Here is a 10615-nt window from a genome sequence, read left to right as displayed (position 1 = left end):
CCATTGTTAGCCAACCCACACCAACGTCCAGACAGAGGCGGGAGAGAACAATGAAAGAAAAAAAAAAAGAAAAAAAAACTCGAAAGATCCCCGAGGTTCCCGACTTGCCGAGTAAGGAAACCCAGCCCGTCAATCCTCGTATTCCCTCCACCATTGCTTTCATGTCGGGCCAACGGTGCTGCTTTTTGGTGTGGTGTGCCTGTGTTACTCAGCAAAGCAAGCATTGCCACCTGCCGACCAACGGGGAGAAAAAAAAAACGAGCATGCAGCTTGGCAGGTACGTGCAGTGCTAGTATATGCAGTAATCTCGCTATGCGAGAGGCGGTGCACATGTCAAAAAAAAATCAGTTATGCCCGTAATGCGAAAGCTTGGAATCTTGGTACCTTAGCACCCAAGATTTATTGCCTGGTAGAGCCGGCATGATCTACTGTACCGGTACGGTATTGCATCCGGTCGGGCACGTCACCAATGAGCAGCATCTAACATAAGCCAGTTTCGATCGGTACCCAAGTACGTAAGGTAGAGGTACCTACCTACTTACGTACCTACAGTAAGTACCTGCGCAAGCTCCGATTTATTGTCGAATCTAGAACACCAGCTTAAGAAAAATAGTAAAGGCCCAAGAAAGTGACAAATGCGTCCGGCCCAGACCAAAAACCCAGACTAAAAAAAAGAAGCGATGAAGCCATGGAAACCATCATGTATGTGCTTCTACGCCACATTGGCACATTTTTTTCATCCCTTTTAGCTGCGGCTTACGCCACGAGGGGGCTGCTGCAAGGCATTGGATCTACTCGGTGCGAGCCGTCTGCGTTCAGCTCGTTTAATCCGGCATTTTGGTTCAACATCTTTTTGTCTGGTTTAATTTGAATTTTATCGAGATAGTCCCCCCAAAACCGTCTCATTTGCGATTCTAAGCTCGCCAAGTGGCGCCGTCTGGCTCCTACAGGAGAAAAAGGAGTGCAGCCTGAGGTTCAATTCAGTCTACTGTACCGGTAGGTTCGTCCTAACATATTGCATGATGGCTTTAGAGCTTAGGATGACATCTATGTGGTACGGGAAGAAATGTAGAGCCAAAATTCAGCCGCCTGCGACGGCTGAAAAATCAGACGGAAACCCAAAGATAGGACACGCTACAGCACACTCAAAAACCAACCTAATGTTCACCAAAAATAACAGCCCAACTACAACCCCGCCAAGCATCAAATAAATCGCACGACCAATCTCCAACCCATGAAAACTAGGCCAGCACCGGCAACAGGAACCTATCCGCCTCGTGCACAGGCGAACTGGCCACAATGGGCGAACCACCCAGCTGGAACATGCGGGATCGCACTAGCCATGCGTCGCATGCACTGTTGCCCGTCGGGCTGTTGTTCATCATGATCCGAGCCTTGATGGCGTTGTGGTACACGGGTTCTGGCTTGCTTGGCGTCGACTCGTTGTGGACGCCGAGCCCAACTGCCGTCTCCGCTGCTGCTGCTGCTGCCTCTTCTTCCCCTCCCTCCACCAGGGTGCGCTCGTCGGCTGAGTAAATCGATGATGGCGCTGAGGGCTGGCGAAGACCAGCAGGTACGCAGCCGCTCCCCGTATCGGTATCCTTGCTCTCCGGCGCCCCCGCCGCAACGTTCAGCTCTGGAACGGTATCCCCGGACTCGTTCTCCAGGGGGGAAACCGCTGTAGATGAGGACTTGCTCCGGGGGTCCGATCCGCAAGGACTGACGGGTGTGGCCTCGAGCTCAAACGCCCCAGGAGGATCTTTTGTGGTAGTTGGAACGCACAGTGTAGTACCGACGGGCAACGCCGTATCTTCATGGTATCCAACAATGCTGGTCTTGGTGACAAGGTTAGGACGCGTAACCGGCTTGCTTTGAGGAACAAAGAACAGGAGCGAGGGATCCAGAAACTGTGAGCGTACTTGTGCCGGAGGCATACTCGGCACTGGTGACGTGGCTTCGGACGTCTCCGATCGGCTAAAGCTAGCATTGGTGTAGCGAGGCGTCGGTTCCGTGCAAGTGATGGTGACCACCGAGTCCGAGACTGCCCTCGAAGTCACCGCGGCTTGTTGAGTTACGATCCGCCCTTGCTCGCTTGGCTCGTGTCTCAACAGCAGCCCATTCCCTATTGTCTTGCTGCCATAGGTCATGTCCAGGTAGACCGTGTGACGATTTTGTTCCCTCCCTCGAACTACCGGCGGAGTATTGATCGTCGGGGTAAGTGTTTGGCCATCCGGTCTAGGTGAAGTATCGCTGTCCCAACTATCTGACAGTACCCGAGGTGACGGCCGGCCCGCCCTTCCCCTCCGGAAGAAGTCGCCCTTGTCGCTGTGTATGGCACTGAGTCTAGCCTCGACCTTGGCCGTCATTCTGTCCATGTCTGCCACATCTGAATCCCCCAGATCACGGGGCTGGGGCGACTTGAGTGCTGCTTTCTTCGGACTCAGAAAAATCCCCCAGCTGGCACGATTGTTGCGGCGTCCAGCAGACTCTGACACCTGTGGCCTCTGCGGAACTCCCACATTGAAAACTGTCGGGCTCATGGAATTTGTTGACGATGGCCTCGTTGGCGCCAGCCCCCGTGAGCTGGGTAATGCTGGGTAAGCGCTCTGTATGTCGGCCGGTGTGTTGGATTTCAGCGGCCATTCTGGCGAATGAACATTGTTCTGGCTCTCGGCGCTTTCTGTTCCTTTTTTTCGACGAGAGACTTAGCATCTATCTACTCCAACAGTATCACTATGTACATGTCAAACCTGGAGGCCTCGAAAGCACTTGCGAGTCAAAGCCTGTCGACTTTTTTTCATGTCACCTACCAGATTGTTTTCTTGCCTTGCCAATCATCAACTTGGGCAGTAAGCTCAGCCTATGAAGCCTTGTGCCGGATGATGCTCTTTTGCGGTCCGTGTGTGTCATTATGTCGACCTGATCTCTATAGTAATAGTATAGCTTCGCCTGGGTTCCAACGGGGGAGGTGGGGAGGTGCAGAGGCACAGCAACGATCGCAGGAGGATTACTAGTCTGATGAATAGAGATTGCACCAAGTTTATTGAACAAAGGGTTCAAAATTGTCAAGAGGGTGACGTTTAACAAAAAGTTATACTGCCAGGAATCGGAAATGTCGCCTAAATTATTTCACAACCTATTGGCGTTCCTGCGAGAAAATAGAAAAGAAGCGGTCAAACTCCTATTGCCGTCTAACTCCTCCATACAGGCCATGCGAATACAGTAATAAACCAACAGAAAGGAGGTGAAGTCCTAGCTCTTCACATAAACAAACAAACCAAAAAACAACATCCATTGACATTTGTTCGCTACACACAACGGTGTACCTACACCTGCAGGCCCATGTCCTCAGCCCAGGGCTGTACCTAACGGGTACTGTATGTAGTCAGTTTTCCTAGGATTTGAACCGGGGTTGCGAAGGATTCGGGGTCTAAGCTTTGTGGATTGAGGCTGTTCCATCACACCCCCCAGCCTGACACCAATTTTAGGCCCCCCATGATGGACGTTGGCTGACTGTTGGGGTGATTGATGGGTACGATTGCCGGGATCTGAGCTTTTCCTGCCTAAAATCATTTGCTGAAGCACCTTGCCCAGGCTGCCAAGGGAGTATCTGGGCTCTGCACTAAAATCCTGGGTGCTGACCCCCGTAAGAACGATCACCAACACGTCGGATCCAGGTTTTACGCGATGACGGTTGGTTGAAAAGACCGTTGCCCGCCCCTGAAGGCATTCCCCTTTCATTGCGACAGTGGACGAGAACTATTTGTACTAGGGATCTAGTTCGTGTGTTTCCTGTTGATTTATGACGCATGGGCAACTTCAGGAGCGGCCTATGATATTATCTGCAAGAATATGGGGAAATATGCAAACCTCCTTTGTTTGGAAAAAATTAGGATGCCAAAGGATATTAGCTGAAGAAACCAGGCAAGAAAACCAGGGTCTACCGGTAGATGCAGCCAACGCTACTGTAGCGCCACGTCATCGTACAATCTCAGCCACTGGCGCTAACAATGTCCTTGATGGGCTGTACCTGTTACCATGCTCGTCGCTAATTTTATCCAAGCCTGGACAGACTACAACGACGTCGCTTCCCGCAGTCATTGGTGGTCCGGCATCCCACCGTAGGCGGAACTCGCCCGGCTGCGATATGAGCATGTATCCGAACTGCGCCACCCTCATGACCACATCGTATAGCTGTCCTTGCTGAACGTCCGGCTCAACCAGGTTGTGGTCGACAAAGGGACCAAGAAGCACATTGAGAGCCGCCACGAGCTCGCGAGCCTTCTGACCCGTCATGGCCTCCGTCGGTTGCAGAGGTATTCTGTCACTTCTGTTCGGGTTGATGAGGAAAGTCGATATTTGACGCCAGCGGGCAAAAGCGGCCGAGACAGCTGTCGTGTTTTTTTATCAGTTAGCAAGAAACAAATCAACAACTCTGGATTAGAGCCCGCACCGAGGCTCTCTTTCAGGCTCCACAAACCTTTGGCACTACCTCTGTCTCTCTCGGTCGGTGCCACTTCACGCATAAAGGCAGACATAGACAGGGGCAGGAGTGAATGGCGAGCCGTCGAGCTTAACACAACACTCGCAGTCGCTGCGCGCGCAATAATGTGTTGCAAGGCCGTAGCCCTCCCCTGCGGACTGACTGCCAAGATAACCAGCTGCCCGGAGGGTATCGCCGAATCGTTCCCCAGCCCCAAGTCGTGCAACGCCCGATGAAGCGCATTTTGGTCCACCGGAACAAGCTCTCTGTGGTAATTTTCCATAACATGTTGTTGGATGATACGGCTGAGGTTCTGCAGCTCGGCCGATATGACCTCGTCCGGGAGCGGAGGGGCTAAGATCTGATCCAGGCGGAATGGATCGGCTGCCATCGCGGCGCCCATGGGATCCTTGGGATCGTAAACGCCGCCAGCTGTGTTAGAGAGCATGTACTGAGTCTCCTCCGGGCCCACGCCTCTCTGCCTCCGTCGCAGAAACCAAATTGCGGCTATCGCACCGATAGCGATGCCGGCAATTATGCAGCCGATAGCGACGCCGGCTACCGCACCGCTGCCCAGACCTCCGCCGTCTGATCCCAAGGCTGCCGGGGGCGCCGAGGCCGCATCGGATGGATTGTGAGGGGCGCTGCTGATTGCAGGTGTGACCGTCGTAACCACAGTAGTTCCAGTGGGAGGTGAACTGGTGACAGTAATTACGGCAGAGGGCGTCACGGTGACTATCGCTGTCTCCTGCGGCGACCTCGGGACGAGCTCCATGGCTGTGAGTGCTTACCCAACTGCACTACTTCGAGAAGAAAAGAACTCAGATGTGCCAGTCGCTGTCGTGTCGACTAGAGTCAAGCAGATGAAACAAAACAGGCCACTGGCGGGCTATCGAATTGGCAGCCAGTAATTCTGCGTAGGCTCACCCGCTCATTCTGCAACGTCGACCGTTGCGCCGGATTCAGATCGATCGTTGTAGGGTACAGTAAGCAGACAAGAGAAAGGTGAGCGGGTTGGGATCCTTCGAAGCCAAGACGATAATGGAGAGGCCAGAGAAGGATGAATCGAGGTCCTATCAAAGAAAGCGCCTTGCTTCCCTTTTCATCAATCTCTTGTTTTGTTCCCTTGCTCTCATGGATTAGCGATGGGCCCCTCAATCGGGCCAACACGTTGTGGAAGCGATCATCTTTTCTTGCTAACACCGGTTCCCAGGGTTGGTTGCACGCGGATAGCTACTGCGACCACACGGCGCAGCCCATGCAAGCACATTTTTTGCCCGCAAACAACTGCACTAACTACACTGCGACTCACACAGCCATGTGAATTCTCTCTTTCTGTACGCTGTCAAATCTCCGCCGGTGATAAAAATGGCAGCAGCGGAGAGGCTGTGGCAGTCATGGGTATCCATGTCATGATTATCCTATTGGTCGACCACACTGAGCAGCTGCAGCAGCACCCAGGGAATTTCCCCATACGACTTCCTCTCTGGGAAGTCCCGCTTTGCACCGCCACTGGGGACGAGACCCTGGCTCGAAGGCAGATCTGCATGCATCGACAGAGATCCATCGCTTCTGACAGCTGGAGCAGAATAAGCTTGGAATGGATTTCATTAGGCAACCATTATCCTCAACAGGCCGTTTTTTTCACGTGATAATCGAGGGTAATATTTGACCATCTTGGCGCTCTTGAAGGCTGCTGCTATCGATAATTTCAAGCAAATACAGAAGTAAAGAAACACAACGCTGCCAATACTCGCGTGCATACGACTTCACATCTATTTCTCTCTTGGGTCACTGACATACCACTTACGAACCGATCGCAAAATCGGGATCAAGATACCTGCCCAGTTACTTCCGCAAGCATTTTGTACAAGTGTAACTTGATGATTGTGAGATGTAAGGAAAGTTGTCACATACCTGCCTCATTTATATCACGGTCATGGAGCACCCCTTCAGTTTCTCCATCGACCGGCCATAGTGCAGTAACAAGACAGCATCAGGCCCCCAAGTCAAAGCCCAACTCAAAGTGGGATTCTCGTCGGCGAGTCGCGGGTGCCTTAAAAGTGGATAGATTTGTGCTGGGACTCTGAGAGGCTATCGTGAATACCACTATGCAAAAAGCTGACAGGGGAGAGGTTTAATTGACGTGCTGGCTCAACGGCTCCGTTCCCTTTGACCTGAAACGAGGTCCACGGGCTCGCCAAGGAACCCCATTGGACCACCCCCCCAACGATCACACACAAAATCCGTTTGTGATAGCACACAATCCCACCCTCTAGTTCATCCTTTGTTACTACGCTGTATTAGTATGCTGGCCCTCCGAATGTTCCGTTTCTTGGCTCAAAAATACCTGAGACGTGGGGGAAGCGCATCTGTCGTCCTAAAGTGTCCTTTATGCTTAAATCTTTCTTCGTACCAAAAACTCAGTTAGCTCTTGAAAGGAACGGCAACGTATCCCTGCTGGAGACAGGAATTGTGCATGCAAACTTCAAACCCAAGGGGTAACCCCTGCTTTCAAAACTCATTCTCATATCACACAAAGCAACTAGCAAAACCAGTCGTTGTCGATCAGTCAAATCTGAATTGTATTACCCCAGCTATCTCTCCAGATCCCATGCCCGTTGCCCGCCACATCGCCCACAGTGCCTCTGTGTGGTTGTAAGGCGGTTTGGTATAGTGGTCGGCAAAGGACAGAGGGAAAATGTGAGCTAAAAATATATAAAAAAAAACCAACTGCATGAAGAAAAACAAACCAAGAAGAAATTCCGTCCCCTTTTTCTTCCCCAATGTGACGATCTGAGATCTCATAAAACCCCATGCGATGATGAAGCCCCTCAAAAAGTTATCGCCGGCCGGCTCAACTCTCTGTCTCACTCCCCACAACATGATCTCTCATTCCCCATCTAAATTTTTCCATCAAATCGTCTACCCAGTAAACTCCATCGCAGAAAAATCAATAAAAGGAAGAAAGAGGTTGTAAGGTGATCGACAGGCCAAGAAAATAGAAGCGGAGATGGTTTGCTAGGAGGAAGGACCAGCTACCCCAGGCGGCGAGGCCCGAACTAGAAGTACCTTCATCCCATGGGTCTTTGTGTAGAACTGAGAGGTGTCGTCAAGTTCTTCACAGGATGAAACCCCTCTGCTGCTTGGCGATGCCACCGATTTGCGTGCCGACAGTGGGGGTGATGAACTGGCCGAGCTGGATCTGGTTGAAGCCGGGCTGCAGCAGGCCGAGCTGGAAGTTCTGGAACTGGAAGGCCTGGAGGTTGAAGTTGTTGAGGACACCGAGCGAGGCGATCTGGTTGAAGGTGTGCAGTTGCGAGAGCAGGAGCAGGCTGTTGAGGTCGAACTGTTGCTGGGCGAACAGGCCCTGGAAAGCATTAAGGTTGAGGCCGTTGTTGACAGCGAGACCGTGGATGTTGTTGAACGCGAACTGGTTCAGAACGTTCAGGTAGGCAAGGTCCTGGTTCACGAACTGGAAGTTGTTGAACGCGTTCAGGTCGAAAGCGAAGGCGCGAGTCTGAAGCTCAGTAGTAGTAGCCTCAGGGGTGCTGGTGGGAGCAGCAGTGACGAAAGCGGCCAGAGCGCTGACGATGATGGCGGAGAACTTCATTTTGATGGTTGAAGGGGGTAGGTTTTTGGGTGTTGGTATAAAAAAGATCGTTGAGGACGGAATTAAAAAGTAGTTTATATGGAATAAAGAGCACAGCTCAATATGTTCAATAAGTTGGATTAAGGAAGGAGTGAAGCGAACAACGAGCACAGCTGTAGAGATAAAAGGCTTTTGTTAGCGTCTAGATCTAGACTATTCTTCTGGAATAGTTTGGAATGTAGACAAATCAGATGTTTGTCTGGGGAAACGGAGATCAGATCCCATCGGTATGGATCGATCTACTCACCTCTGAAGAGAATGACTGAATGAGATTAGACTGAAAGATGTTTGAGTGGGATGAGGAAACGAAGGAGATTGGGAACCCAGAGGCCAGAACTTCTCTTGCTTATATACAAGCCAATGTGCCAAGATATCGCACGGGTTCTCATCAGTGGCCTACGGCGAAGGAACTTGCCGCCGCCCCCTCGCCCAGAACTACTGGAGCCAGCACGAAGAATGAGGCAGAGCCGGATGCCAAGGCCTCATGGGAGTCGTCACTCAGTTGCTCGGAAGATTAGTACAAAAGGTCCCGGGGTGTGTCAGAGTGGGTACGGAAACGGGTGGATAAAACAAAAGGGACCAGGAAGACATCAAGGAGACGACAGGCTGACGATCGGGGGGCACTTCGGTACTGTATACGGTACCACTTTGCCCCTCTATACTACTTAGTCTAGCCTGGGGATGGTTCCATATGGGAAAGCCGGCGGGCATGGGTGGTCGAGGTCGGACAGGAGACTCGCCTATGGCAGTGGGTATGCCTAGGAAAAAAGAAAAGAGAAAGGCATATCATAGGCGGGGGCAGCCTGTCAAGGGCTGAAGCCCGCGCTGATGCATGCACCATATTGACCGCAGACAAGGCGTCTTGACAGTTGACAAGGAATCGTGGAGACCCGTGGCATGGCACGGAGCGTCATGCACGGATATCAGTGTGGCCGAGGGCCTTAGATTGTTCAGAAAGGGGGCACTGTACCAGAGAAGGTAAAAAGTCGGGGGGCAAAGACCCACCCGAGACAAAATAACCTTATAATTAACGTGGGCTGCCTGCATGGGTATGGCTGGGTGGGCGGTCTGATGTCCTTAGCGAGACATGCTTTTCGGAAGTACGGCGTCTTCCGCCAAGCCCTACGGCTTCTGTAGTCAGATGGGCGGCTGCGTCCCATAACTTTCCCTGATCGACGCCGAGTTATCACTGCGTTTCGCACCGTTTCGTTGGTGACAGGTACGCAGGCAGCTAAATCCCCGATTGTTCTCCCGATTATCCGGTAAAGGCGAAATGCAGCCACTGTAGTTTGTTCTGTAATGATCGCTGTGAGGATGCCTCCAAAAGACATCAGGAAACATGTTCAGTAGTTTCTGTCCAGGCATTCAAGTCCCGTCACGACGGCAAGCCAATATAGAGGCTCGGTATTGTCGAGCAATGAATGAGTGGTTGGCTCCAGCAACTTGGTCTAGGCAAAAAAAAAGGTCTGTTTCTCTTTGCCCCAGCAGTGAGGTTGCTTTCCCAAGGAACACTGCTCTACACCCAATCAGTCTGACAGCCTGGTTTCCAGCTCCCCGTGCCGGGGCATTTCCCGGGGCAGACAATTATCTCAAGATCAGTACCAGTTGCATCGTGTAACTGGCCCAGACAGGCGCCGACGGTCCGGGAATATTCACGAAGGAATCTTGATTTGGTCATTCATCACCATCTGCCGTTGGGTTCTGTTGTCGATCTGCGGTCTGGCGCACCAGACGGCTTGTTGAATCTATCCCGATATCCCGTATGCATCCGATCATCCTGGATGGTCAAGTAGATCTGTCTGGGTGACTTCAAAATACGGTAGAACTACCTAGCACATACAGTACGTATGTTTGGGGCCAAATATCGAGGTCCTCCCGTTGTGGTTGTTAATATCAGATACTCAAGGGTCATCAGGTTACTGTAGGCAGGCAGGTAGGTAGGTACATAGGTAAGGTAGGTAGTTGTGGAGTTTGGATGAAGTTTGGATGAAAGCAGGGAAGCTCGCACGGTCGACAACGGCCCCTGGGGCCTTTCCTGCCTGCCAAAAGGTTTCGCCCCACAATAAATGGTACCCACTTACTATTAAACATCAGGACCAGGTAGGTCCCCATAGAAAATCGGCATTTCATTGGCTAGGTACATGGGGCAGACGACGTGGTATGCAGAAAGCAGTGCTACCAAGCTTACAGGCAGGTGCGCAATTAGTGTATGGTACTAACTACTACTGTACGTAGTAGTATACTATTACGGTTGTATGGGCCTTATGCAAGGGGCAACCCGGGATCTCCATTTCCCATCTACGGCTTGTCGCAGGCTGGTCACAAAAAACACGGCAAGAGCCATGGCATTTTGAACAACCCAATAATCCTATCCTGCCTCTCTGCACTCATGAGTACGATTGCTTCTTCATCTCCCGGCCCCTTGCCCAGGCTAAACCGCCGCCAAGTTTATTTGAATCATTTCATGTCTAATAAGTAGT

General features: G+C 51.7%; 4 protein-coding genes across 4 annotated transcripts; 1 reads left to right on the top strand and 3 right to left on the bottom strand.

Annotated features, from left to right (window-relative positions):
- Positions 1–878: 878 nt before the first annotated feature.
- On the bottom strand, positions 879–2540 carry MGG_14792 (uncharacterized protein; the record flags this gene model as incomplete). Its single annotated transcript, XM_003714459.1, has 1 exon — positions 879–2540. The coding sequence occupies one exon, from the start codon at positions 2538–2540 to the stop codon at positions 1242–1244; it is 1299 nt and encodes a 432-aa protein (XP_003714507.1). The 3' UTR covers positions 879–1241.
- A 1438-nt stretch (positions 2541–3978) lies between these two features.
- MGG_14791 (uncharacterized protein) lies at positions 3979–5258 on the bottom strand (the record flags this gene model as incomplete). Its single annotated transcript, XM_003714458.1, has 2 exons — positions 3979–4391; positions 4481–5258. 2 exons carry the CDS (start codon positions 5256–5258, stop codon positions 3979–3981), a joined length of 1191 nt encoding a protein of 396 aa, XP_003714506.1.
- A 2174-nt stretch (positions 5259–7432) lies between these two features.
- On the bottom strand, positions 7433–8276 carry MGG_01532 (uncharacterized protein). Its single transcript, XM_003714457.1, has one exon. The coding sequence runs from the start codon at positions 8094–8096 to the stop codon at positions 7605–7607; it is 492 nt and encodes a 163-aa protein (XP_003714505.1). The 5' UTR covers positions 8097–8276; the 3' UTR covers positions 7433–7604.
- A 143-nt stretch (positions 8277–8419) lies between these two features.
- Positions 8420–8897, top strand: MGG_15729 (uncharacterized protein; the record flags this gene model as incomplete). Its single annotated transcript, XM_003714456.1, has 2 exons — positions 8420–8652; positions 8810–8897. The coding sequence occupies 2 exons, from the start codon at positions 8420–8422 to the stop codon at positions 8895–8897; spliced, it is 321 nt and encodes a 106-aa protein (XP_003714504.1).
- Positions 8898–10615: the final 1718 nt, after the last annotated feature.

This window comes from Pyricularia oryzae, chromosome 2, assembly GCF_000002495.2.
Source record: "Pyricularia oryzae 70-15 chromosome 2, whole genome shotgun sequence".
Taxonomy (NCBI): Eukaryota; Fungi; Ascomycota; class Sordariomycetes; order Magnaporthales; family Pyriculariaceae; genus Pyricularia; species Pyricularia oryzae.
The sequence above is the reverse complement of the archived record's forward strand: the minus strand, read 5'-3'. Positions and strand labels throughout refer to the sequence as shown.